General features: G+C 44.3%; 1 protein-coding gene across 1 annotated transcript in view; it reads right to left on the bottom strand.

Annotated features, from left to right (window-relative positions):
* OGDHL (oxoglutarate dehydrogenase like) overlaps nucleotides 1–25,117 on the bottom strand; it is a 297,827-nt gene that overhangs the window by 173,599 nt on the left and 99,111 nt on the right. The window contains 3 exon segments of the mRNA XM_033942954.1: nucleotides 623–717; nucleotides 5,674–6,354; nucleotides 10,359–10,474. Coding sequence (XP_033798845.1) covers nucleotides 623–717; nucleotides 5,674–6,354; nucleotides 10,359–10,474 — 892 coding nt within the window.

Here is a 25,117-nt window from a genome sequence, read left to right as displayed (position 1 = left end):
TAATCTTTCATCTGTTACCCCCTTCTGGATTCAGTATGCTAGATGATAAACCAAAGCAATGGCGGCATCTAGGGAGGAACACCAAGGTCCCAACAGCGGCATCAGAGCAAGCCGCCACATCTACCCGGTAAAATCAGGTAAAGGTATGAAGAGAGGACCAAGTAGGCACCCTGCATATTTTATCTGGATGAATCACGCAACACTCTGCTCATGAAACAGTAACACTTCCAGTCGAGTGGGCCATAAGGGAAACCAGCAGCTGCTTGCCACAGGCAAAATAAGTCATGGAAATGGCCATATGAATCCAATGGGCGATCAAGATCTTAGACTTACCATGCTGAGGCAGGGCAGTCAGGACAAAGAGGGATCAGACAGCCGAAAATCAATAGTCCTCTCAAAAATATATTGAGCATGATTCTCTTGACATCCAAATTGCATAAAATCTGATCCTTTCTCTCCAAGCCTGTGGAATGAAACGTAGGCAAACAAACTTCCTGGTTAACATGGAAAAGCGGAAACCACCTTCAGGAGAAGGGAAGGTATAGTACGGAGAACTACTCCTGCATCTGTAATTCAGAGAAAGAGTTCCCTGCATGAAAGAGCTTGAAGCTCCAAAATACACCGTGCCGAAACAATGGCAACCAGAAAGACAGTTTTGATTGTCAGATCCAGAAGAGCAGCATGCTTCAGTGGTTGCAATGGAGCTTCCACAAGACCCTGTAAAACAATGGTAAGATTTCACGCAGAGAAAAGATGATGCAAGGGAGGTCGCAAGCAAAATGCCCCTCTCAGAAACCTGGTCACATCAAGATGAGCAGGAAGCGAACTAGAACCCCTATGTGTCCGGAAGCATGAGAGGCCTGCTACCTGAACTTTAAGGGAGGCCACCGCTAAACCCTTATGTAAGCCTGCCTGAAGAAAAGCCAGGACCACCAAAATGGGAGCCCGTTCAGGCTCCACTTGGTCCTTAGCACACCACTGTTGGAAAGCATTCCAGCTCACGGTATAAGAAGCCATAATAGAGGGTTTCTAGGACTTCAAAAGCGTTGAGATGACAACATCTGAATAACCACATCTCATCAAAGCTGAGCGCTCAACAGCCATGCTGTAAGACCAAAGCACTGTGGATTCTCCATGGGCATCGTACCTTGACTGAGAAGGTTGTGATGGAGTGTGAGCTTCCTGTTCCTCTGCAGACGGATGAGAACCACATACCATTGAAAATGAAGCCAGTCCGGAACAACTTGAATAATGAGGCCAGGATGCATCACCATCCAGCAGATAACCCGACCAACCAGAGGCCACAGAGAACACAGAAAAGAGCTAGTCAGCAGGCCAGGGCTGAACCAAGGCATCCAGCTCTAAGATTCCTTGCTCTTTTCCTTGACCTACAAGTTTTCTGCTGAAGCCCTAAAGTCCATCAGGGGCTAACCCAGGGGTGGGCAAACTTTTTGACTTCTAGGCCACAATGGGTTCTTAAATTTGACAGAGGGGCCAGACCAAGAGCAGATGGATGGAGTGTTTGTGTGAACTAATATAAATTAAATGTAAACATCATAACATAAAAGGTTTTGGTTTTTAAAAGATAGCAAAGCATGAAAACATAAGGTTTATTGTACAAATTAATTTTCTCAATGCATTTCTTTCATAACACAGTGGTCATAACTCGCTATCAATTTCAGCGGGATGCATCAAAATCTGGAGTTAGTTTTATTGTGGCAATTCTCAGGATAGATCTGAGGTGTTGGTCAGTTAACCTGGATCTGAGATGGGCTTTGTTGATGTTCATGACGCTGAACATCTGCTCACACACGTAGGTCGAACCAAACAACACCAGCATCTTTTGTGCCATCCTCCGGAGGTTTGGAAAAGTGGCTTCATTAAGTGAAGCATAAAAGTCTTTCAGTTCAAGAGAGCTGAACTTCTTTAAGACGGAGTCAGACTGAAGATCGATCAGTTCCAATTGCACTTCTTGTGGTGCTGTTTCAGGGTCTTTCCTGGGAGGTCTCTCCAAGTACCACCCTGGACATTCTGTATTTGTGCAGGAGATTTTTGTTACCGACATGCATCACTTTACACTTATCCACGTTGAACCTCATCTGTCATGTTGATGCCCATTCCTCGAGCCTGATTATGTCACGTTGCAGATCATCGCAATCCCCCTGCGTCTTCACTACTCTGAATAACTTTGTATCGTCCACAAATTTAATCACTTCGCTCATCGTACCTGTGTCCAGATCGTTTAAAAGATGTTGAAGAGCACGTGTCCAAGCACTGAGCCCTGCAGCACCCCACTGGTGACGCTTTGTTCGAGTATTGTCCATTTACTCCAACTCTCCGTTTCCTATGCTCCAGCCAGTTTTTAATCCATGTGATATTTCACCCTCGATTCCATGGCTCACAATTTTCCTAAATAGTCGTTCATGCGGAACCTTGTCAAACGCCTTCTGAAAGTCCAGATATACAATGTCGACCAGAAGAGACAGAACAGGACAGAAAGGGGGAGGCATTGCCCTATATGTCCAGGAAGGAGTAGAATCTACTGGAGGAGGGAAGGCGGAGGAGAAAAAGAAACTGGAGTCCCTCTGGGTAAAGATCCCCAGACAGAACGGAGCAGACACAAAAATAGGTCTCTACTATCGACCTCCAGGTCAGACGGAGGAAACAGACTCTGAGATGATAGAAGAAATAAGACATGAATGTAGGACGGGCAATGTAACGATCATGGGTGACTTCAATTTCCCAGGAATAGACTGGAACAAAGTAACCTCAAGCTGCGGCAAAGAAATAAAGTTCCTGGAAATGATGGGTGACTACTTCCTAGAACAAATGGTAGGAGAACCGACAAGAGGAAACGCCACCTTGGACTTGGTCCTAAATGGCATAACTGGGCAAACAAAAGAAGTAGAAGTCACGGTCCCGCTGGGGACGAGCGATCACAGTATGATCTACTTTAAACTCGACATCGGAAAGGGGAAGCGAACCAAGACCCTAACCACAACCTTTAACTTTAAAAAAGGAAGACACGACAACATGAGAGCCATGGTAAGAAAACGGATCAAAAAAAGGATAGCTGAAATCGAAACGGTAGAACAAGCATGGTCCCTAGTAAAAAATACTATCACCGAAGCACAGAATCTATACATTCCGCAGATAACCAAAGAAAGGAAAACTAAAGCCAAAAGAGAACCAGCTTGGCTAACCAAAGAGGTGAAGGATGCAGTTAGGGAAAAGAAGGACTCATTTAAAAAATGGAAATGCGAGAATACAACCGAGGCTTGGAACAGTCACAAAGACGACCAGAAGAAGAGTCACAAGGCGGTGAGAGAAGCCAAAAGGGCCTATGAGGAAAAGATAGCCCAAGAGGCCAAAAACTTCAAACCCTTTTTTAGATATGTTAAAGGGAAGAAACCTGCAAAGGAGACAGTGGGCCCTCTCGACGACCAAGGAAGAAAAGGATACATCAAAGAAGACAAACTGATTGCAGACAGATTAAATTCCTTCTTTGCTTCTGTCTTTACCAAGGAAGACGCCACTTCAATACCCGAAACAGTGAAAGTTTTCAAGGGAGAAATAGAGGAGAGCCTCACCACAGTGAGGGTGGATCTGGACCAGATATACTATTAGATTGACAGACTAAAAAGTGACAAATCCCCTGGCCCAGATGGAATTCACCCAAGAGTATTAAAGGAACTAAAGGTGGAAATCGGAGAACTACTGCAATCCCTCGCTAACATGTCAATTAAAACCGGACGGATACCAGAAGACTGGAAGATAGCGAACGTCATCCCAATCTTCAAAAAAGGATCAAGGGGAGAACCGGGAAACTATAGACCTGTGAGTCTCACATAGGTCCCTGGAAAAATGGTTGAGGCTTTGATTAAAGACAGCATAGTACAGCATCTAGATAAACATGACCTGCTGAAAGCTAGTCAGGATGGCTTCAGGAAAGGAAAGTCGTGCTTGACCAACTTACTTCAGTTTTTCGAGGGAGTGAACAAACAAGTCGATAGCGGAGAACCGGTAGACGTAATATACTTGGACTTCCAGAAAGCGTTCGACAAAGTACCTCATGCAAGACTTCTCAAAAAACTACAAAGTCATGGAATAGAAGGGGATATACTAAGATGGATAGGAAAATGGCTGGAAAACAGAAGACAGAGAGTGGGCATAAATGGGAAGTACTCAGACTGGAAGAACGTAACTAGCGGTGTGCCTCAGGGCTCGGTTCTTGGGCCTATCTTATTCAATATCTTCATAAATGACCTGGAAGAAGAAACGACCAGTGTTATTTTCAAGTTTGCAGATGACACAAAGCTATGCCGGACAATCAGATCACAAAAAGACAGCGAGGAACTTCAGAGAGATTTGAAGCAACTTGAGAGATGGGCAGAAAATTGGCAGATGAGTTTTAATGTGGAAAAATGCAAAGTGATGCACCTGGGCAGAAAAAAACAAGGAGCATGAGTATAAACTGTTAGGTATAACATTGGGGAAGAGCGAACAAGAAAAAGACCTAGGGGTACTGATAGACAGGACCCTAAAGCCGTCGGCTCAATGCGCAGCGGTGGCAAAGAAAGCTAACAGGATGTTAGGCATGATAAAGAAGGGAATCACGAGTAGATCAAGGGAGGTCATAATGCCGCTTTATAGAGCAATGGTCAGACCACACTTGGAATACTGTGTCCAACACTGGTCTCCATACCTGAAGAAGGATATAACACTGCTGGAGAAGGTGCAGAGGCAAGCGACGAAGCTAGTAAAAGGTATGGAGAACTTGAGCTACAAGGATCGCCTCAGAAAACTGGGATTATTCACCCTTAAGAAGAGAAGACTGAGAGGGGATCTGATAGAGACTTTTAAATTGCTAAAAGGAATCGACAAAATGGAGCAAGCTCACTCACCAGCAGGGGGAAAGGATGGAGAGTAAGAAATAGCTTTATTCACATTGGCGAATGTGACCCAGACTTGGACCAGAGGTCATGGCCTGAAGCTGAGAGGGGACACGGCCAGGACAAATGTCAGAAAGTTCTGCTTCACACAGTGAGTGGTGAACGCCTGGAACTCTCTCCCGAAAGAGATGGTGGAGGAAACTACCATTCTAGGGTTTAAGGAAAAATTGGACGCACATCTTCTTGCAGGACACATTGAGGGATACGAGTGACTAATGTATGCACCAGGGTATGCCTGGCTGAGCCTCCGCATGTGCGGATCACCGGACTGGATGGACCCCAGGTCTGATCCGGTGCAGGCATTTCTTATGTTCTTATGACCAGGTCGCCCTTGTCTATCTGCCTGTTTACTCCCTCGAAGAAGTGCAGCAAGTTTGTCAAACAAGATCTGCCTTTGCTGAAACCGTGCTGGCTAGTCCTCATCAGCCAGTGTCCGTCAAGGTGATCAATGATAAGGTCCTTTATCAGCGCCTCTACCATTTTTCCCGGTACCGAGGTCAGACTCACCGGTCTGTAGTTTCCCGGGTCAAGCCTCAAACCTTTTTTGAAGATCGGTGTAACATTCGCCACCTTCCAGTCCTCTGGAATCTTTCCCAATATGATCGACAGATTGGCTATTAGTTAAAGCAGTTCAGCTATGGTCCCTTTCAGTTCCTTGATGACCCTCGTATGGATGTCATCTGGTTCTGGGGATTTATTGCTCTTAAGCCTTTCAATCTGCCTGCATGCCTCTTTTCAGCAGTCCAATATTTTTTCCAGTTAAATTTGGAGATCCATCTGTAGTGACATTGGCAAGTTTACTCCAAGGTATCTTCATATTCTCGATGACAGCAGACACCTGGTCATACAAGTCCTCTCCCCGTGTTTTTCCTTTCAGTGACTCCATGGCCAAAAACTCCTCCGTTATTTCAAAACTGCCGTTAATCCCTCGGATAAAAATTAAGAGCTCAGTAGTGTCTTTTATGTCGTTACTTTCATCCAGTGCTAGTAAATATAACTTAAAGAATTCTGCCTTATTATTTAACTTGCTGGCTATGTCTTCGTCAATCAGTTCCACGTGGCGGTGACTGTCCTGCATGATAAACTGATTTTTTTCAAACTTGCCTTTGCTCTCCCGACACAAGAGACCTGCTGTCTCTATCATACATTCTTTCAAAAATTCACCTTCAGAGAGAGGTTTGCTAGCTTTTGCTAATTTGAATGACAGCATAAAACTTGCTTTGGTACTTGACTCTTGAATCGCAGTTAGTCTGTGAAAATTTTTTTGCTGAGCCTGTAAATTAGTTGTCAACCTCTGAGCAGTGGCCTCCCATTCTTGCGGTGACTGCTTGCTAGCATAGTTAGCATGCTTCATGGCAAAGTGATGGCTGATATTGTATTCTTTGAAAACCACAATAGTTTCCTGGCATATCAGACATACAGCCATTGATCAGACTTTGGTGAAAAAATATTTTGCTGTCCACTCCCTCTTAAACACTCAGCATTCACTGTCCACTTTTCTTTTCTTTGGTCTGCTCATGTTTACTATGAGGCTCAAAACACAAATCAAAAATGTGGAGTGGAGTAATACGTCACACCTCAACAAAGGTTAATGTGCCATCTATTGGGAAAACACAGGCATTGCAGGAAAAATGCAAAACAAATATCATTTAATAATAAAATTTAGACATATTCAGAAGGCTGGATTAAAAAATTAAACGGGCCGGATATGGCCCACAGGCTGTAGTTTGCCCATGTATGGGCTAACCCCAGCACTGTACGATCACACAGACCGCTTTCTGCGAGAGGTACCATTCTCTTGGGTCTAGGACTTGTTGACTGGGAAAGTCTGCCTGTAAGTTGTCGACTCCGGCCATGTGCACCACCGAGAAAGACAGAAGATGAAATTCCGCCCAGTGAAATAGCATGCAAGCTTCCTGGTCCAAGGGAGTGCTTCTTGTGTCCCCTTGAAGACTGACATATGCCACAGGCATGGCGTTATTGGAGAACACTCGTACCACTTTTCTTTCCAGAGTGGGCTGGAGAGTGAGCAATGCCAGCTGCATCGCCCGAAGCTCTAGACATGTGATCAATCAACGTCTCTAATGTGGAGTCCACTGCTCCTGAATAAAGCGGTTTCTGCAGTGAGCACCCTAGCTTGATAGGCTGGCATTTGTCAAAAGAAAGATCCACTCTGAGATCCGAAGAGGCTTGTGCTGGTGGAGAGCCTCCCCCTGAAGCCACCAGCACAGACTTCTGCGAGCAGGTTCCATTCAAGGGAGCAGCATCTGAAGGGGAAGATGCTGCAGAGACCACCAAGAAAGGAGAGACTCTTGTAGAGGGCATATGTGCACTCTGGCCCAGGGGACCGCCTCCAAGAAGGCTGTCATGCACCCCCCAGCACCTACAGATAATGCCAGGTTGTGGGAGCTTGAAGGTCCAGGAGATCCCCAATCTGCTGCTAAAGTTTCTGTCTGATGGCTAAGAAAGAAACACACAACCCTGCCGGGTGTCAAAGAGAAAGCCCAGATATTCCAAGGTCTGTGATGGTGTCAACTGGCTCTCTTCTTGAAGTTGACAATCTAACCCAAGTGCTGTAGCAGACATACCACCATCTTCACCACACGTTCACACTCATGTCAAGATGGAGCCTGGATCAACCAGTCATCCAAGTAAGGATGGACCTGGACACCCTGCCTGAGGAGAAAAGCCAATACAATCACCATCAACTTGGTGAAAGTAAGGGGAGCTATCGTGAGTCCAAAGGGAAGAACTACAAACTGGAAATGCTGTTGCAGAACAAGGGAACACAGAAACCTGCGATGCTATGGAAAGATTGGAATATGGAGGTAATCCTCTGTGAGATTCAAGGACGCCAGAAACTCCCCTGGAGAGACAGCAGCAATGCCTGTGTGCATGGTTTCCAATTTCATTGTAAACCCTGTCGAGCTCTATTCATATAGAAAAAATGCGGTATATAAGCTTAAGTTTTAGTTTAGTTTAGAATCCGCAGGAAGTGACTGACCGACTTGAGATCCAGAATGGGTGTCCAGTCCTCCAAGCAATTCTTTGGCATGATTAAGGAGTATCTGCCTAAGCCTGATTCGTGTTCTGAAAACATGTTCTATCGTTCAGATGTCCAAGAGATGCTGCAGGATAGCGCAGACCTGTGACTCCTCTGGCCAACCTGCCAGCAAGTCCAAAAACAAATCCAAAGGCAGGCAAAAAAACATATGAATAGCCTTAATGGTCCATCAAGCCCATTAGCCTATTCTCTCGATGGCCAATCCAGGTCACTAGTACCTGGCCAAAACCCAAACAGTACCAACATTCTATGCTACCGATCCAGGGCAAGCAATGGCTTCCCATGTCTTTTTCAATATCTAACTATGAACTTTTCCTCCAGGAAATTGTCCAAACCTTTCTTAAAACTATCTACACCAGGGGTAGGGAACTCCGGTCCTCGAGAGCCATATTCCAGTCGGGTTTTCAGGATTCCCCCAATGAATATGCATGAGATCTATTTGCATGCACTGCTTTCAATGCATATTCATTGGGGAAATCCTGAAAACCCGACTGGAATACGTCTTTCGAGGACCGGAATTCCTACCCCTGATCTACACTATCCACTCTTACCACAATCTCTGGCAATGCATTCCAGAGCTTAACTATTCTCTGAGTGAAAAAATATTTCCTCCTATTGGTTTTAAAAGTATTTCCCTGTAACTTCATCAAATGTCCCTTAGTCTTTGTAATTTTTAACAGAGTGAAAAATCAATTCACTTGCTTCCAACCAGGATTTTGTAGCCTTCAGTCATATCTCCCCTCAGCCATCTCTTTTCCAAGCTGAAGAGCCCTAACCTTTTTAGTCTTTCCTCACATGAGAGGAGTTCCATCCTCTTTATCATCTTGGTCGCTCTTTGAACCTTTTCTAGTGCCACTATATCTTTCTTGAGATAAGGAGACTAGAATTGACTGCAATACTCCTAGTGAGGTCGCACCATGGAGCGATACAAAGGCATTATAACATTCTTAGTCTTTTTAACCATCCCTTTTTTTAAATAATTCTCAGCATCTTGTTTGCTGTTTTGGCTGCCCCTCCCAAATGATGTCCAGCGCCCATTGATGCAAGATCATAACCAAGGAGGGAGAGAGAGGGTGACATGTTGCCAATAGGAGTGGAGGAGAGAGGGAGAAAAGTTGGACTCATGGAGGAACAGAGAGAGATGTTAGTTGAGGAAGGGAATAAGGTCCAGAGGAGAGGAAGCATGCAGGAGGCAGAAAGAAAAAAATGTTGGATGCACAGAAGGAAGTCCAACCAGAAACAAATTAAATCACCAGACAACAAAGGTAGAAAAATGATTTTATTTTCAATTTAGTGATCAAAATGTGTCAGTTTTGAGAATTTATAATCTGCTGTCTATATTTTGCACTGTGCTGTTACTGAGGTGACATTGCATATTTTAAAGTCATCTGCCTTGTCCTCTTTGAAAAATAAAACAAATATAAATGATAATTAACATTTTCTCTGCATATAGTGTGCTTTGTGTTTTTTTAATTTTGTGGTTACCAATATGAATTAATAAGATATTGTGTGTACATGAAAAATGAATGGAAGAAATTGCATTACAATTAGTACTATTAAAATGGGGGTGGGGTCAGGGGCAGAGCTTGGTCTGGGGTACTTGGTTGGTATTTGCTAGACTTAGGGGGTACTTGGCTTGAAGAAGTTGAGAAACATTGGTCTAGGTGACTATGGAGTTTACTCAGTAAGGGCCTCTTTTACAAAGCCACAGTAGCAAGATGCATGCACAAATTCAAATTGTGGACAATTAATGCATAACATTGATTGTTAGCACTGTTATTGGCGCTAATTGACTCGTTAGCCAATTCACAGTAGATGTGAGTGCAGTTCATAATAGTGTGGAAATTTGTGCACTATTTGTAGAAAACAGGAGATAGCATGTGCTAATAATGTCTTTTAGTGCACACTAACCCCCTCTTTTACAAAGGTGTGCTAAGCTTTTTAGCACGCGCTAAACGCTAACGCATGCATGTTATCCTATGGACACATTAGCGGTTAGCGCACGCTAAATCCACACTAAAACGCTTAGTGTACCTTTGTAAAAGAGGGCCTAAGCTTTATTGAAAGGACACCTTACAAAATTACCCCCTAAATACCAGAAAAATTAAACGGATTGTAATGCTTGGTTATGATACAAAATTATAAAACAATGGGAGCAAACAAATGAACAAAACTTATATTCTCATGCATAATTCTAGAAATAAGGAAGAACACTAACAACCCCACAAGCAACTTATTAGGAATTCAGATACTTGCAGTTTTGGTTTCTAAATGATGAGGATGGAAGCTATGGGATTTTATTTAACTTGAATCAAGTACAGATAAAGGATTGCCACACCAACCTCCAATCGTCGAATTATTTCTCGCAAAGAAAGGAAAACCTCATCTCCTCCAACAAAGGTGGTTGTAGGTAGCCGGAAAACTTTATCTAAATCAGCTTCCTGTAATCCATAGCGTGCTACGTAAAAATCAAAGGAAAACAATTTTAAGTTGTGTTAACAGAGCATAAGATAATTGTATGACAAAATAAAATTTAAAATAGCAAGAAGAGTGATATCGAGAGATACACGTCACTATGATTAGGTGGAACATTTGAACTAGAAGTTTCAAGGAGCAGTATCATCAGATTAGTCTGAAGATATGAAACAGATAAAAAAAGGCAATAATGTCTCCATTGTATTTAATGGTGCATAAAGGTACTGTGCATTTGCATAGAAAAGTGATCAATAATCTGTCCATAAAGATATATCTATAGATACATTGTCTAGCAACCTAGTGGATATGGTACATTTATGCAACAGTATGCACAGCTATAACCTAATATAAAATCATTTGTGGTCATAGCTTGCTCATGAGGTATTTGGATCATTAAGCAAATGTTTAGACAATTTGTTTTTCATCTAACCTACATCGATATATCTGTATGTATTTTTGTATCCTACTCATACACATTTCTATTACAGAAAGCCAGAGTCTGTGCTTTCTTCATCTATATTTTGACATCTGCTGGATTCCAACAATCTGGACTGGCCAATATAGATCAGCACCTACATAACTTCTGAGACATGGATGATGTTAATCCATGTACTGTACTTCTCAAACACAATCTGACCCCTCTCTTCCCAACATGATCTGATCCCCTCCAGTTCCCCTCTCTCCCCACCCCAGGACCCTCCGTTTCTCCTATACTCCTTCAACCAAGAAAGCACTCTCCCTGCCAGGTCCCTACCTGCACCCCATCTGTATAATCGGTCCCAACACCTTCTTTAAGCCTACAGGAGTTGCTGTAAAACCTGGACCATCATGCAAGTACTTACTAGTTTGAATTTTGTTTGCCACTTTGTCTGTGCTGAACACAAGCAGGGCAAAAGGCATTGGAGTCTTTGTTTGGAGTTTGGGAGAAAAGCTCACTGAGATTATTGCCTTTTGTTTGTGTTATGCTGAATTGAATCTTGATTCTATTCTGACCAACTGTGGGTTTGGTTTTGTTTTTAAACCATCCTAAATTTTGCACTTGTGTTTTGTTTTTTCTCTGTTTTTGATATTTCTTCTCAATGCACTGTTTGATGGTTGTCTAAAAGCCATCTACCTTTTTGAGTTGGATTTATCTCCTAATAAAACTTAAGCTTTCTTTCACCCTATGAACTTTGTTCAAGCGGATGTTTTTGCACTGAACTGCTCAGTATCCTGAAAGCTTGTGCGGCCCCTAGAAGTGACCTGTAACACTGTCACTTGCCGCCCGAAAGAGCCTTCGCCTTAGGATGTTTGTGACATCCGGCATTTAGAAAATTGTTAAAAACATTTGTTTGGTAAATTTTTTTAACTAAGGGGGGGGAGGGTCAGTCAGGAGGTGCTGCACAGGGGGATAATAGAGATGGAAAGCTGCAGCACAGGGGGAGAGGGAGAAATGTTGGACATAGGGTAGAGGGGTAGGGAGAGATGGTGCATGGGGAGAAAGAAATGTTGCACATGATAATGGAAGGAAGAGATGCTGCATTGAGGGGAATAGAGAGATTTGACCCAGGTCACAAGGCAGAGAGAGAGATATGGTAAACAGTGGGAAAGAAACAGAAAGTGGGATATGGCAGTAGAAGGGAACATATAGAGATGGATGATAGATGGTGAGCACAGAAAAACGTCAAATGGGCAGGAGATCCTGGCGAGCAAGTTAACAGAAGACAAACAGAAACCAGAGCCTGGGACCAACATAATTTCAATAAAAAATAACCAGACAACAAAAGGTAGAAAAAAATAATTTTATTTTCTATTTTGTGATTACATGTCAGATTTGAAATGTGTATCCTGCTAGGATCTAACAGAGAGAAGAAAAGTCTTTTATGTTAATTTTGTTTACACCACAGTGCCGGCATGGGGTTGGAGAGGGTAAAGGGGATTGAGGGAGGTGAAGAGGCCCACTAGGACGTTTGAAAAAAAAAAACCACCTGATTAAGCAGAAAATCCATATCGAATAGATAAATCAATTCAATAGGCCAAACTGAATCGAATCAAAATTTTTTTCCCTGAATTGGGCAGCACTAGTACAGTGGAACCTTGGTTTACGAGCATAATTCATTCCAGAAGTATGCTCGTAAACCAAATTGCTCGTATATCAAAGCGAGTTTCCCCATAGGAAGTAAGGGAAACTCGCTTTGATTCATTCCACCTCCTCCTCCCCCCCCCCGAAGCCACCGGCGCTGCTCCATTCCCCCCCCCCTTGAGGCCACCAGTGCTGCTCCATCCTCCCCTGCGAACCAGCATCCTCCCCTCCTGCTCCCGTCGCTCCCCTCCCCCGAAATCCTACATCCCCCCCCCGAGCACCGAAATAGCATCCCTTACCCCAATTTGGCACCAGCACCAACGCACAGGACATGCCGGTGTCCGAAGATCCTCGCTCTGGGCTGTGCTGGGCTGGGCGGTGCGTCGGAGATCCTCCCTTTTGCCTGTGATGGGCTGGACTGGGCCTTGAGCATTTGCGCATGCTCAAGGCCTTCTGTTCTCGCTCTCTCCGAGATTCTCAGGTCTTTAGCGGTTAGCGCACACTAATGCACTTAGGCCTATATTCTATAAACGGCACCTTAAGTTAGGTGCTGGAGGGTAACCTATCTGCTCCTAACTTAAGAAGAAAACGCTGTTTAAGAAAGATAAATTATTATTTTAAAAGAAAAATGTAGGTCCCTACTGGAGCCTAAAAAATAGCACCTGCTTTGTGACTACAGAGGTGCTTTACGATGCCTAACACCACTGTGGGCATAGCTAACACCAGAAGTGGTGTTAAGTGTCATAAAGCACTTCTGTTGCAATTCACATGAAAGATGGGCACCAGAAATGTAGGTCTTGAAAACCCTGGCCTACATTTCCTATGCCTACCTTTCATGAAATATGTTGATGGAAGGATAATAAATAAATATTTTTGAGAGGATAATATCAGTTCAATACACAAAGGAGATGGTATACTGTTAACCAACACCAGTCAATCCACTTGACTGGTGTTGGTTAACAGTATACCATCTCCTTTGTGTATTGTACCTTTCATGAAGTCACAATTCTATAAATGGCACCATTGCATGATTGAGATGCGATCGGCAGCCGTTTTATGCAGCTTCCGATCACAGCACCATTTATAGAATCCGGGCCTCAGTGATCTTTGATGAATTCCCCCTAAATGACTTGCCCAAAACTACAAGAAGTAGCAGCAGCATCTGACTCTGGATTTTCTGGTTCTCAGCCTGACACTTCAACCATTCCCTGTCTCCTGGCTATTTCAACCATCGCAGTCATACTCCATCACCAGTGCACAAAGGAAAATTTCACTGCCAGTCAAAAATGGCTGCTGTTTCCTAGGAACACCAGCAGCAGTGAAGACCATGAACCAACTGTGAAACTCTGTAAAATTGGTACTTACACATTCAAAGCCCCAAGTGCTACTCAATGAAATGGATGCTCCCATGCATCTTTATACATGTTTTACAAAAGATTACACATTCAGCAGAACTTTTGTAAAATACAAGGGAAAGTGTGAATGCTCTGACTTGGACGTACAATTGCCTCTATGCAAAAATCAGGATTTATATATACCAAAAATGAACAAACTAACTCTCAAGCACCTAATTTTAAATACTGTTATGAGAGATTTAAGCCCGATTTCCACATGTACTATATATCCTCTATAATAAAATCCTGAGCGCGCATGCGCATTCCGTGACAGCGTGCTGTGTCTTTCCGTGGCCGTATTCTATTTACGGTGCACGGTGGCTTGAGGCACGCGCGAGGTGGCTGCCGGCGCATGCATTTGAGCGGCGGTGGCGATTTCACTGCTGATAGCTGGCGCTTAGAGGAAAGGCTGGAGGGCGTCGTGAGGTGTCCCATGCTGGTAAACATTCTCAAATGCTCAGGGAAGAGGAGGGGGGAGCAGTGAAGAGATGCTGCTGGATATAGGGGAGGTAAAAGGAAGGGAGAAGGCCCCTGCTGGACAGGGGGAGCAGGGAAGGGGTGGTGGTGGACAGCCGAGAAAAGAGAGACAAAGAAAGACAGACACACGCATCTAGCACTCGTTAATGTAACGGGCTTAAAGACTAGTTACATATATAAGTATCAATTTCAGAAAGCCACTATTTACATGTGGAAGTCTATAATATGGGCTGGATTCTGTAAAAGACGCCCGGACTGAGCAGCCGTCTAAGCGGCTTTTGAGAATTGCACACAGGCGTCCTAATGGACAGACACCTAACCACCACAATTCTCTAACCAGCATCCATGTTACAGGCATCGATTAGAAAATCACGTTGCCGCTGAGCTGATTGTGGCAATCAGTTTAGCGGCCGCAGCAGGGAACCCGTCTGTCCCCCTGCAAAGACGACCGGCAGGAGGGATATCGAAGCCTATGGAGGGTGGCCTAAGCTTCATTCTTATCTTTAAGCTGCAGCCTGTATTGCTCAGACCCACTCCATGGGTTCTGGTCCCATTTCAGCATTCCACTCACAACTAAACAGTACCAGTAACCACCAACATAGGCTTAAAAGGAGCACAGGAACTACTCCCATAACAGATTGAACTTATGTACAATTTTTTTCTATCCCCAAAACTTGTTAGTGACCTCCAGATAATGCAGAAGCACCCTGTGCACATCCAACTTCCTCAGTAGACGATCCTGATGACTGGAACCCGTCGGCTGAAAGACAGGCTTAAAGCCAAGAGAGAAGCATCCGAAGTGGCTCAAAGGGAGCTCTGGCAAGGCCCGACAGTACCATGTTAAGTCCGAGGCCGGGAACGGAAGCTTAATGGGCGGCTAGACCTGAAAAGCCACCTTCAAAAAATGAGCAACATCCAGATGCGACACTAATGAGAACCGACTATCCTGAGATCGGAAACAGGACAGACTAGCCACCTGGACTCATAGAGATGCTACAGTGAGCTTGGAGAAAGGCAAGGATCCATGACACCAGAGCCGAATAAGGGTCCACCTGTTCCTGGTAATGAAAATTCTCTGGACAAATTTAAAGGAAAACTGAAAACATTCATCTTTCAGGATGCTTTCAATTCTTTAATCTTTCTTGCTCTGCCCACAGATTCCACCAAGTTCCGATTTGCCAGAAGAGTTATCTCTTCCTTCTTGTATTTGCCCCTTTGTTGAACTGCCTTACTATGTTAATGGATTTCTACCCCTTTATCATTTTGTTTATGTGAGTCTCATTAGTCTTTTGTCTGTTCCCCGTAATTTTTAATATCATGTTAGTTGACATGTTTTATATTGTAAACCGCCTAGAACTATGATAGGCTGTATATCACATTTTTAATAGACTTGAAACTTTTCTCACGCCTGAGTGTAGGCTGACACTGTGGACAACTTCATAGAGCTGAGAAGTGTATTGATCACAAGCCCCGTACAGACTTTATGTTCCAAGGCCGCGTGCTCAAGAGCCAAGCTGTAAGAGGAAAGTGACCTGGATCTTCCATGGCAACTGGGCCCTAAAAGAAGGTCAGGGAAGGCGCTCAGGTACAGACTGCGTCCTATCCACAGCTGCACCAGATCCGCATACCACGGTCTTCGAGGCCAGTTAGGAGCCACCAAAATGATGCAGCCTGGATGAGTCACAATCCTCTGATGGGCCTGACCAATCATCAACCAGGGCGTAAAGATGTAAAGAAGAACATCCGGATGCCACAGCTGCACAAGAGTATTAAACCCCTCATTTCAGTGCCTGGATCTGAAGCTGAAGAAGCATAGCGCTTTCTTGTTTCGTGCCACAGCCATGAGGTCGACGCGGGGCTGTCCCCAATGCCATATGATCCTCCGAAACACCTGAAGCAACAGGGTCTACCCCAATGCCATATGATCTCCCGAAACACCTGAAGCAACAGGGTCTACTCTCTGGGACTCTGGAAGCTTGAACGATGTCTACTCCGGCCACATGTGCTGCAGTCAAAGCCAGATGACGCTCTGCCCAAAGGAAAAGAAGGCAGGCCTTCTGAGCCAAGGGAGAGCTCTTGGTTCCTTCCTGCTGAGTGACATAGGCCACTGCTGTTGCATTGTCGAAAAAGACCTGGCAACTTGTCCCGCCAGAGATTTCTGCAATTCTTTCAGGGCCAGATAAATGGCCCGGAGCTCCAGCCAGTTGATGGATCACTTCCTCTGTGACAAAATCCAACAGCCCTGAAGGAGACAATGAGCGCAGTGAGCCCCCCCAGCCCTGAAGGCTAGCATCCATGGTTACCACAATCCAGGAGGCAATGTGTAGCGGAATGCCTTGGCAGAGCGACTGCGGGCAAAGCCACCAGGTCATTCTTGCTCTGGCCTCCAAAGTCCATGGCAGCTTCATCTCTAAGGCAGCTAGGTGAGGCGCCCAGCGAGAGAGCAAGGCCTGCTAAAGAGGGCGCATTGTGGCATTGTGAGGTGAAGGGGAGGAATATGTAGAAGCTGATAAATATTTCTGTTCTGTGTTCACAGCTGAAGCGCTGGGAGAGGGACCACAGAAGACAAATGTTAATAGGGATGGAGGAGTAATAGGCCCTGATCGATTTTCAGAGGGTTGTGTTTGTGAGGAGCTATCTAAAATAAAGGTAGACAAAGCGATGAGGTCGAATGGTGTACATCAAGAGGATGCTGAAGGAACTTAGGGAAGTTCTGGTAGCTCCGCTGACTGACCTTTTCAACGAGTCTCTAGAGTCGGGAGTGGTACAAGGGCGGATGTGGTCCCTCTCCACAAAAGTGGAAGTAAGGAAGAAGTAGGGAATTACAGGCTGGTAAGTCTGACTTCTGTGGTAAGTAAATAAATGGAAACAGTTTTAAAACAGAGAATGGTCAAGTTTCTGGAATCCTATGGATTACAGGACCGGAGGCAACATGGATTCACTAGAGGTAGGTCTTGTCAGACAAATCTGATCAATTTCTTTGACTGGGTGACCAGAGAATTGGATAGAGGTATTTAGGTCTCCTTTTATCAAGCCGCACTAGCGGGGTTAACGCGTGTGACTTTTCATCACGCGTTAACCCCTGCGCTGGCCAAAAAACACCGACTGCTTAAGAGGAGGCAGTAGCGGCTAGCGTGGCCAGCGGTTTAGCGCGCGCTATTACGCGTGTTAAACCGCTAGTGTGGCTTGATAAAAGGAGCTCTTAGATTTTAGCAAAGCTTTTGACAGTGTTCCACACAGATGTCTAATAAATTAAATGAGTGCCCTCGGGTTAGGTCCCAAAGTGACAGGCTGGGTCAAGAACTGGTTGAGTGGAAGGCAACAGAGGGTAGTGACCAATGGAGATCGCTCAGATGAAAGGGATGTTACCAGCGGTGTGCCTCAAGATTCAGTTCTTCGGCCTGTTCTTTTTAACATTTTTATAAATGATATTGCTGAAGGTTTGTCGGGCAAGATTTGCCTCTTTGCAGATGATACCAAAATCTTCCATAGAGTACATAAAAACATAAGAATTGCCGCTGCTGGGTCAGACCAGTGGTCCATCGTGCCCAGCAGTCTGCTCGTGCAGCGGCCCTTGGGTCAAAGACCAGTGCCCTAACTGAGTCTAGCCTTACCTGCATATGTTCTGGTTCAGCAGGAACTTGTCTAACTTAGTCTTGAATCCCTGAAGGGTGTTTTCCCCTATAACAGCCTCTGGAAGAGCGTGCCAGTTTTCTACCACTCTCTGGGTGTAGAAGAACTTCGTTACGCTTACTTTTGTATGGAATCTATCCCCTTTTAACTTTAGAGAGAGCCCTCTCATTCTCTCTATCTTGGAGAGGGTGAACAACCTGTCTTTATCTACTAAGTCTATTCCCTTCAGATGGTGTGAATAACATGAAGAAAGACCTGGCAAAGCTTGAAGAATGGTCTGAAATTTGGCAGCTAAAATTTAATGCTAAAAAATGCAAGGTCATGCATTTGGGCTGCAAAAACCCGAGGGAACGGTACAGTTTAGGGGGTGAAGAACTTATGTGCATGACGGAAGAGCGGGACTTGTGTGTCATTATATGTGATGATCTTAAGGTGGCGAAACAGATTGAAAAACTGATGGTAAAAGCTAGAAGGATGCTAGGCTGTATAGGGAGAGGTATGGCCAGTAGGAAAAAGGAGGTATTGATGCCGCTGTATAAGACTTTGGTGAGACCTCATTTAGAATACTGTGTACAATTCTGGAGGCTGCACCTTCACAAAGATATAAAAAGGATGGAGTTGGTCAAGAGGAAGGCTACTAAAATGGAATGTGGTCTTCAACATAAGGCGTATGACTTAGATCTCAATCTGTATACTTTGGAGGAAAGGTGGGAGAAGGGAGATATGATAGAGACATTTAAATATCTATGTAAAATAAATGCACGAGTCGAGTCTCTTTCATTTGAAAGAAACTCTGCAATGAGAGGGTATAGGATGAAGTTAAAAGGTGATAGACTCCGGAGTAATCTAAGGAAATACTTTTTTTACAGATAGGGTGGTAGATGCATGGAACAGTCTCCCAGAAGAGGTGGTGGAGACAGAGACTGTATCTAAATTCAAAAGGTCCTGGGATAGGCACGTGGGATTTCTTGGAGAGTGTAAGAAATAATGGTTACTGTGGATGGGTAGACTAGATGGGCCATTTGGCCTTTATCTGCCATCATGTTTCTATGTGCGCCCTCGCCCATGGGACCACATCCAGCGTGTCCACCATGGAGTCCAGAACCTGCAGGTAGTCCCACACCAAAGGTGCCAACTTCTTCAACAGATCAGAAAACTGCGCACACAGCTCCTGTCTGCGAGGCTTGGGCAGGTAAACACAGCCTGCCACTGTATCGAACAGAACTCCCAGGCATTCCAGCGACTGAGTGGATGTCAGATGGCTCTTCTTGAAGTTGACAATCCAGCCCAGGTCTTCCCGTACCCAGAACACCTTTTCCACCATCGAGCGCTCCTCAGATGAGCCACCACTACCACCATCACTTTGGTGAACTTCCGGGGCATTGTTGCCAGTCCAAATGGCTGAGCCAAAAACTGATAATGCTGATCCAGCACATGAAACCCCAGGAAATTGCAGTGAACTGGATAAATGTGAATTTGCAAATACACCCCCGTAAGATCTAGGCAGGCCAAAAACTCCCCCAGAGTCACTGCTACAATGACCGACCTCATGGTCTCCATCTGGAACTAAGGAATCTTGAGAGCTACATTCACGTGTTGCAGATCCAGAATAGGTCTCCAATCATCTGACCTTTCTTTGGTACGATAAAGAAAACGTCACTTGGCACCAGCTCTATTGCTCGAATATCCAGGATGCGCTGAACTTTAGCCTGGACTTTGTGCGCTTTGTCCGGCCTCCCAGTAGGAAAAGTCATGAACCAGTCTAACAGAGGCTGACAAATTCCAGCTTTCAGCCTGACCAAATAATTTCCAAGACCCACTGGTCTGCTGTAATGCACATCCAGGCAGGCAGAAACTCAGAGAAGAGACCCCCTATCTGCAGAGGGGCCCTCGGCTCCCTGGCATCATTGTGTCTAGCGGGTAGGTCGGGCAGGACGGGCAGAGGCAGGCTGAGAATGCCTAAAGCTCACATACCAACCCTGAGAACCCAGAGAAGATCTCCACAATGAGGAAGGGGAAAATTGTCTGTAGACCCAAAATTCTATCAAGAGCCACGAAAAGGAGGATGCGTAGACCCCTTGGTTCCTGCTCTACTATCCAGGAGGGTTTTCAGATGACTGTCCATAACCAAATTCCTGAGGTCATCTAGACCCCTGCCAACAATAACTGCCCCTTAAAAGGCAGCCGTGCTAAAGTTGCCCTGAATGCCGATGGCCGAACCCAAAGCATTCAGGCGGGCCATAAGAGAATTACGCTGACACCTTAGACAGCACTTTTGAAAAGGTCATAGACACCATCTGCCATGTAGCCCATCCCAGCCATCAGAAGCCGAGGAGGAGACTCTACTGTCTCAGTCTCTAGCGTATGCAGCCGCACCAGAAATGATTTAACACCTATATTAGCCATTTCAAAAAGCGTCCTTAGAACCACAGCCACCGGGCAATCCTACATATCTTTCAATACCACTCCACCATCACTAGGAAGTTGTTGTTTTTTAATGCGCTGGGTCACCTGAGCCACCAGAGAATCCACCCTAGACTGCCCCCAACAGCTGCTGACACTCCTGCGCCAGAGAATACAAGCGGAACATAGCCCTAGCATTCCGCAAGGGACATTCTGGACAAACTGTTCCGTAGCTATGAAACTCATATCCAAATTCCAGGGAAAGATCACAGATTGCGAGCTCAAGCTGTAGGGCCATGGAGAAGAAGTAGCAGAAGTGGAAGGAGCAGGCTGCACCTCCAGGCTCAATTCCTATAAATATTTAGCAATAAGATCAGGCAGTGCTGCAAATTTTAACAAGCATACTACAGGTGGATCATCACCAGGATCCAGGGCCCCTAAGGGATCCGCAGAACCAGCATCCAACTCCGGATCCCCCAATCCGGGCAGTGCAGCAAGGTCTGGATCCACTTTTGGAGCTTCCTGAATGGGTTGTGAAGAAGGAACAGCCGGATCAGGCGGAGACACTGATATCATTATGGACACACTGTCGTCCAGAGACGTCGCAGGGGGAACAGAAGAGTACCCAGCAGCCGGACCTCTGGATTGAAACTCAGACCATAAAAATCTCATGAACTTTGAGAAAGTATCTGGACCCTGGGGCATAGAGTCACCCATAGATGACAAACTTGTGCTTCTTAGGCTGTGGAGGGTCCGTCTTGCGGTTGGTCGACAAAGCCGCAGAACCAAGCCCCAAAAGCAAAGACAGCTGCCCCAATGGGCTAGCTGAGCATGTTATCACCTGCTTCTGTGAAGGAGAGGCTAAACCAGAGGTTACCACCCCTCCCAACCATGTCATGGTGCAAAAATGCTCTAAAAGCAGCAAATCTTCACAAATTTTGCATGAATCCACACACTGAATACCCCATCCCAGCAGTTTGCTTGGCAGAAATTTGAATTTTGAAGAAGCAGGGAGAAGTTGAAAAAAAAGATTACTGAAAATCCAAGATTGCCACCAGACCCAAATTTGCGCCATAAACGCGCTAAAAAAGCACTTCCTGAAATTTAAAAAAATGCCTATTTTAAGATTTTTCAGGAGGGGGAACACAGAGAATCACTAGAAAACTAAGAAAACCCCTTGAATTTAAAGTTTGAAAATCGTTATTGGCACCTGTCAGCTCCTTAGTACTCAGAACACTGAACACAGAAGCTGCACCTACATTCTAGCCCCAATTAAGAGCCAGAGTCAGAATTCACTGCCACACTGATGGAAATGCTGTCTCCAAGCTGATCTTCGGGCTGCCGGTCAGACTCCATTATCTATGCCTCCACCCCTGCGGACCACCAACTGCGCACTAGGATGGGCGGTGGTACAAAAACACAGCCTGTACACTGCAGAACACCGCTGAGTTCCTTAAGTATACTAAACAGTCTGCGCTCATCCCTCTGCTTAACAGGGAGTGAGACCAAGTCAAGGATGGCCCTGAGCTCCAAGGAAGACTAGCAGACTGGCTAACAGGTACCCTCAAAGGATTGGCCTGCCAGCTACAGACTGAATTCCATGAATTCTCAAGAAAGCAGTGCTTCAAATTTACTTTAAATGCGAAAAGAACCGTGAAAGGAGACGAACAACATCGAAATAAAAAATAATAAATTTGGGAGATGAGAGAGAATCAGGAGTAAAGACCTTCATGAAAATGAAGGTGAAGACCCCAATGAAACCTCCAGAGGATATTTTTAAGAGAGACATTGTGCTATTGAATGCAAGTTTCTGAATAATGAAAGAAACATATCTCTCTATGTCAGCAGAACAATATGCTTATGTGAGAGGTTCATCCTTGTTCCAGTAGCTGGCAAATATTTGCTGACAGTAACAGGCATTGGATATTTCGGGGCTTTCCAAGAAGACAAACCCAAAATAGGTGGGATAAGATGTCCTACTGAAAGTTATCTGAAACTGCTGATAGAGCGACAATGAAGCTCAGGAAGGAGGGGGGCCTACTCTCAGAAATAACCTTATGGTCTAGAATGTCTCACCTATTGCACTGGAATATAAGCTGTTTTATCTCCTAGCATAGGAGCTGCTTGAGCACTGGGAATGTTTCATCAGTGTGTTCAGTGTGTCCTGCCACAACGTCTAAATCGTGTCTGTATCAGTGTCCACCGGTATTGTACTTCATCATCATTCATTGACGGACAGCGGTGATGTGTCCTCAGCCTTATGCACCAATGGACAGTAGTGATGTGCTTTGACATCATGCATCAAGGTTGGATGTTTTTGACGTGCACCAATAATGAACACCCATGACGTGTGCTGTCATGCGCCAATGATGTCAGTGCTCAATGCTCAAACTGAGTAGACACTTGGAATGTTGAGGCAGAAATTTTCACAGCGTGCGCCTGCAGCAGCCCAGCTAGTTCTTTCTGCAACAGTTCTCTGAATTGATCATGCAGTGATGGAATTGGTACCAATATTTGCAAAAGTACCTTGGGCATGAGCTGTGTCGAGTGCTGAAGCGATTATGACTGAGGCATGCTTCAAAGGTGATTCAGTGCTTTGATGGTGAAGACTGTATAGATGTACAACTAAAAAGTTTCTGGAATACAATCGTAATAGCTAATAAATATTTGTCAAACACGTATTGTAGATAATAGTTAGTAGCAGGGAATCATTCAAGCCACATAAACACGAATTGCTGACATAACACAAACTGTATGAAAAAATCATAATATGACGGAGAAAAATAAACCTCAATTGTGGAAGGCTGGGACTACACAAGTGCCCAAACCTATGCACATCATCACAGGTTTATAAAAAAAACTCCGTATACATGTAAATAAATCACTTCCATTCATACAGAATCATTTTTCTTCAAAAACTTTTTTTAGTGAAAGCAGTGTGCACAAAATTCAATGCATTATTCGTATCCAAAAAGGAGTGACCAGAATCCCAAACTTAACTAAATTATTAGCGAGGGCTACAGCTCAATTTCACTTGTGTAAGCGGTTGTGGAGGCGTGAAGCAAAGAGTCACAATAACAGAGAAAATACACTCATCTGAAGGCGTAGAACTTCAAAAAAGGCTTTTAACTCCTAGTCCCTGACAGAAAAGACTTTCTGTTTCGCCTGGGAAGGCTACTTCAGGGGATCCATGCAGTGTCCAAATCTCTCCCCGCTTCTTACAACCAAACGATAGTGAAGCCGGCTCCTCTCAAAATGGTGCTGGTTAAGTTAAGTTTGGGATTCTGGTCACTCCTTTTTGGATACGAATAATGCATTGAATTTTGTGCACACTGCTTTCACTAAAAAAAGTTTTTGAAGAAAAATGATTCTGTATGAATGGAAGTGATTTATTTATTTATTTACATGTATACGGAGTTTTTTTATAAACCCGTGATGATGTGCATAGGTTTGGGCACTTGTGTAGTCCCAGCCTTCCACAATTGAGGTTTATTTTTCTCCGTCATATTATGATTTTTTCATACAGTTTGTGTTATGTCAGCAATTCGTGTTTATGTGGCTTGAATGATTCCCTGCTACTAACTATTATCTACAATACGTGTTTGAAGACTGTATAGATACAGACCTACAGGGAGAAATATGTTTATGCTTTTAGCTTTTTTACCAAATTCCCCTGAAGTAGGCAGCACCAGAGAAACAGATTTTTGACGCTATGCATCGGTGACTGAATTTTCAGGCATTATTGATGTCCCCAAAGTTGACCCCAAAAATTTTTCATATCTCAACTTTCTGGCTTTAAGCAACCTCTTCTGCAATTTAGAGAAGAGCATGCAAGATATGTCCTGGTGTTCAGGACCAAGGCACTGGACACACCGGTTGTGTAGGTCCGTATCTGAAATGGTCCTTTGACACAAAGTGCACCATTTGAACCCGCTTAAAACCTTGGACATGGACGGGAAAACCACAGACACAAGGTCAAAAGACTTAATGGTGAGGGGAGGTAGAGTAAAAGATTACTGAGAAAAGGGCCAATGCTTCCCACTCTAGAATAGGTTGAAAAATAGGCTGGTAGGCCCAAAAATTAAACAAATAAAATAAAAAATGTTAGTATCAAATGAAAGGGATAAGAAGAAAATTAAAAGTTCTGAGTAAAAGACGAGAAGGCACAAAAATACGCATACAATATATGCAGTAATTATGCATATAAAAAAGGCGCCCTTAGAGAAACTCTGAGAGCACCTTTTCCGCTCTGTGGAAAAGAACTGATGGTCCCACGAGCCAGCAGTAGGTGGGAAGGCACTCACATATATGTGGTACAAGCAATTCGAGATTTTTTTCATTTTAAAAGTTACAATACACTGCTTTGTGGTTGACGTCACCCACATGTGAGAATATGCTGCCTGCTTGTCCTTGGATAAATATATACTACAAGCAGAATGTCCTTTCTATTCAAAATGTCACTAAATTAACTCAGTGTGCTTGGAAAATCCAATTTAATTAAAGCTAGTAATCTGATTCTACTTCATCATAATAGTGATTGTAACACAATAAAACAGTAACTTTAGTTCCCAAGGATTAAAAAGAGTTGGAAGGGGTTGAAGACCAACATCATGTAATTTAAAAAATTTATGGACCATACTGTTCTAATTTACATATT

Source organism: Geotrypetes seraphini, chromosome 4 (assembly GCF_902459505.1).
Source record: "Geotrypetes seraphini chromosome 4, aGeoSer1.1, whole genome shotgun sequence".
NCBI classification, from domain to species: Eukaryota; Metazoa; Chordata; class Amphibia; order Gymnophiona; family Dermophiidae; genus Geotrypetes; species Geotrypetes seraphini.
This window is presented reverse-complemented; position numbering and strand designations above follow the sequence as displayed.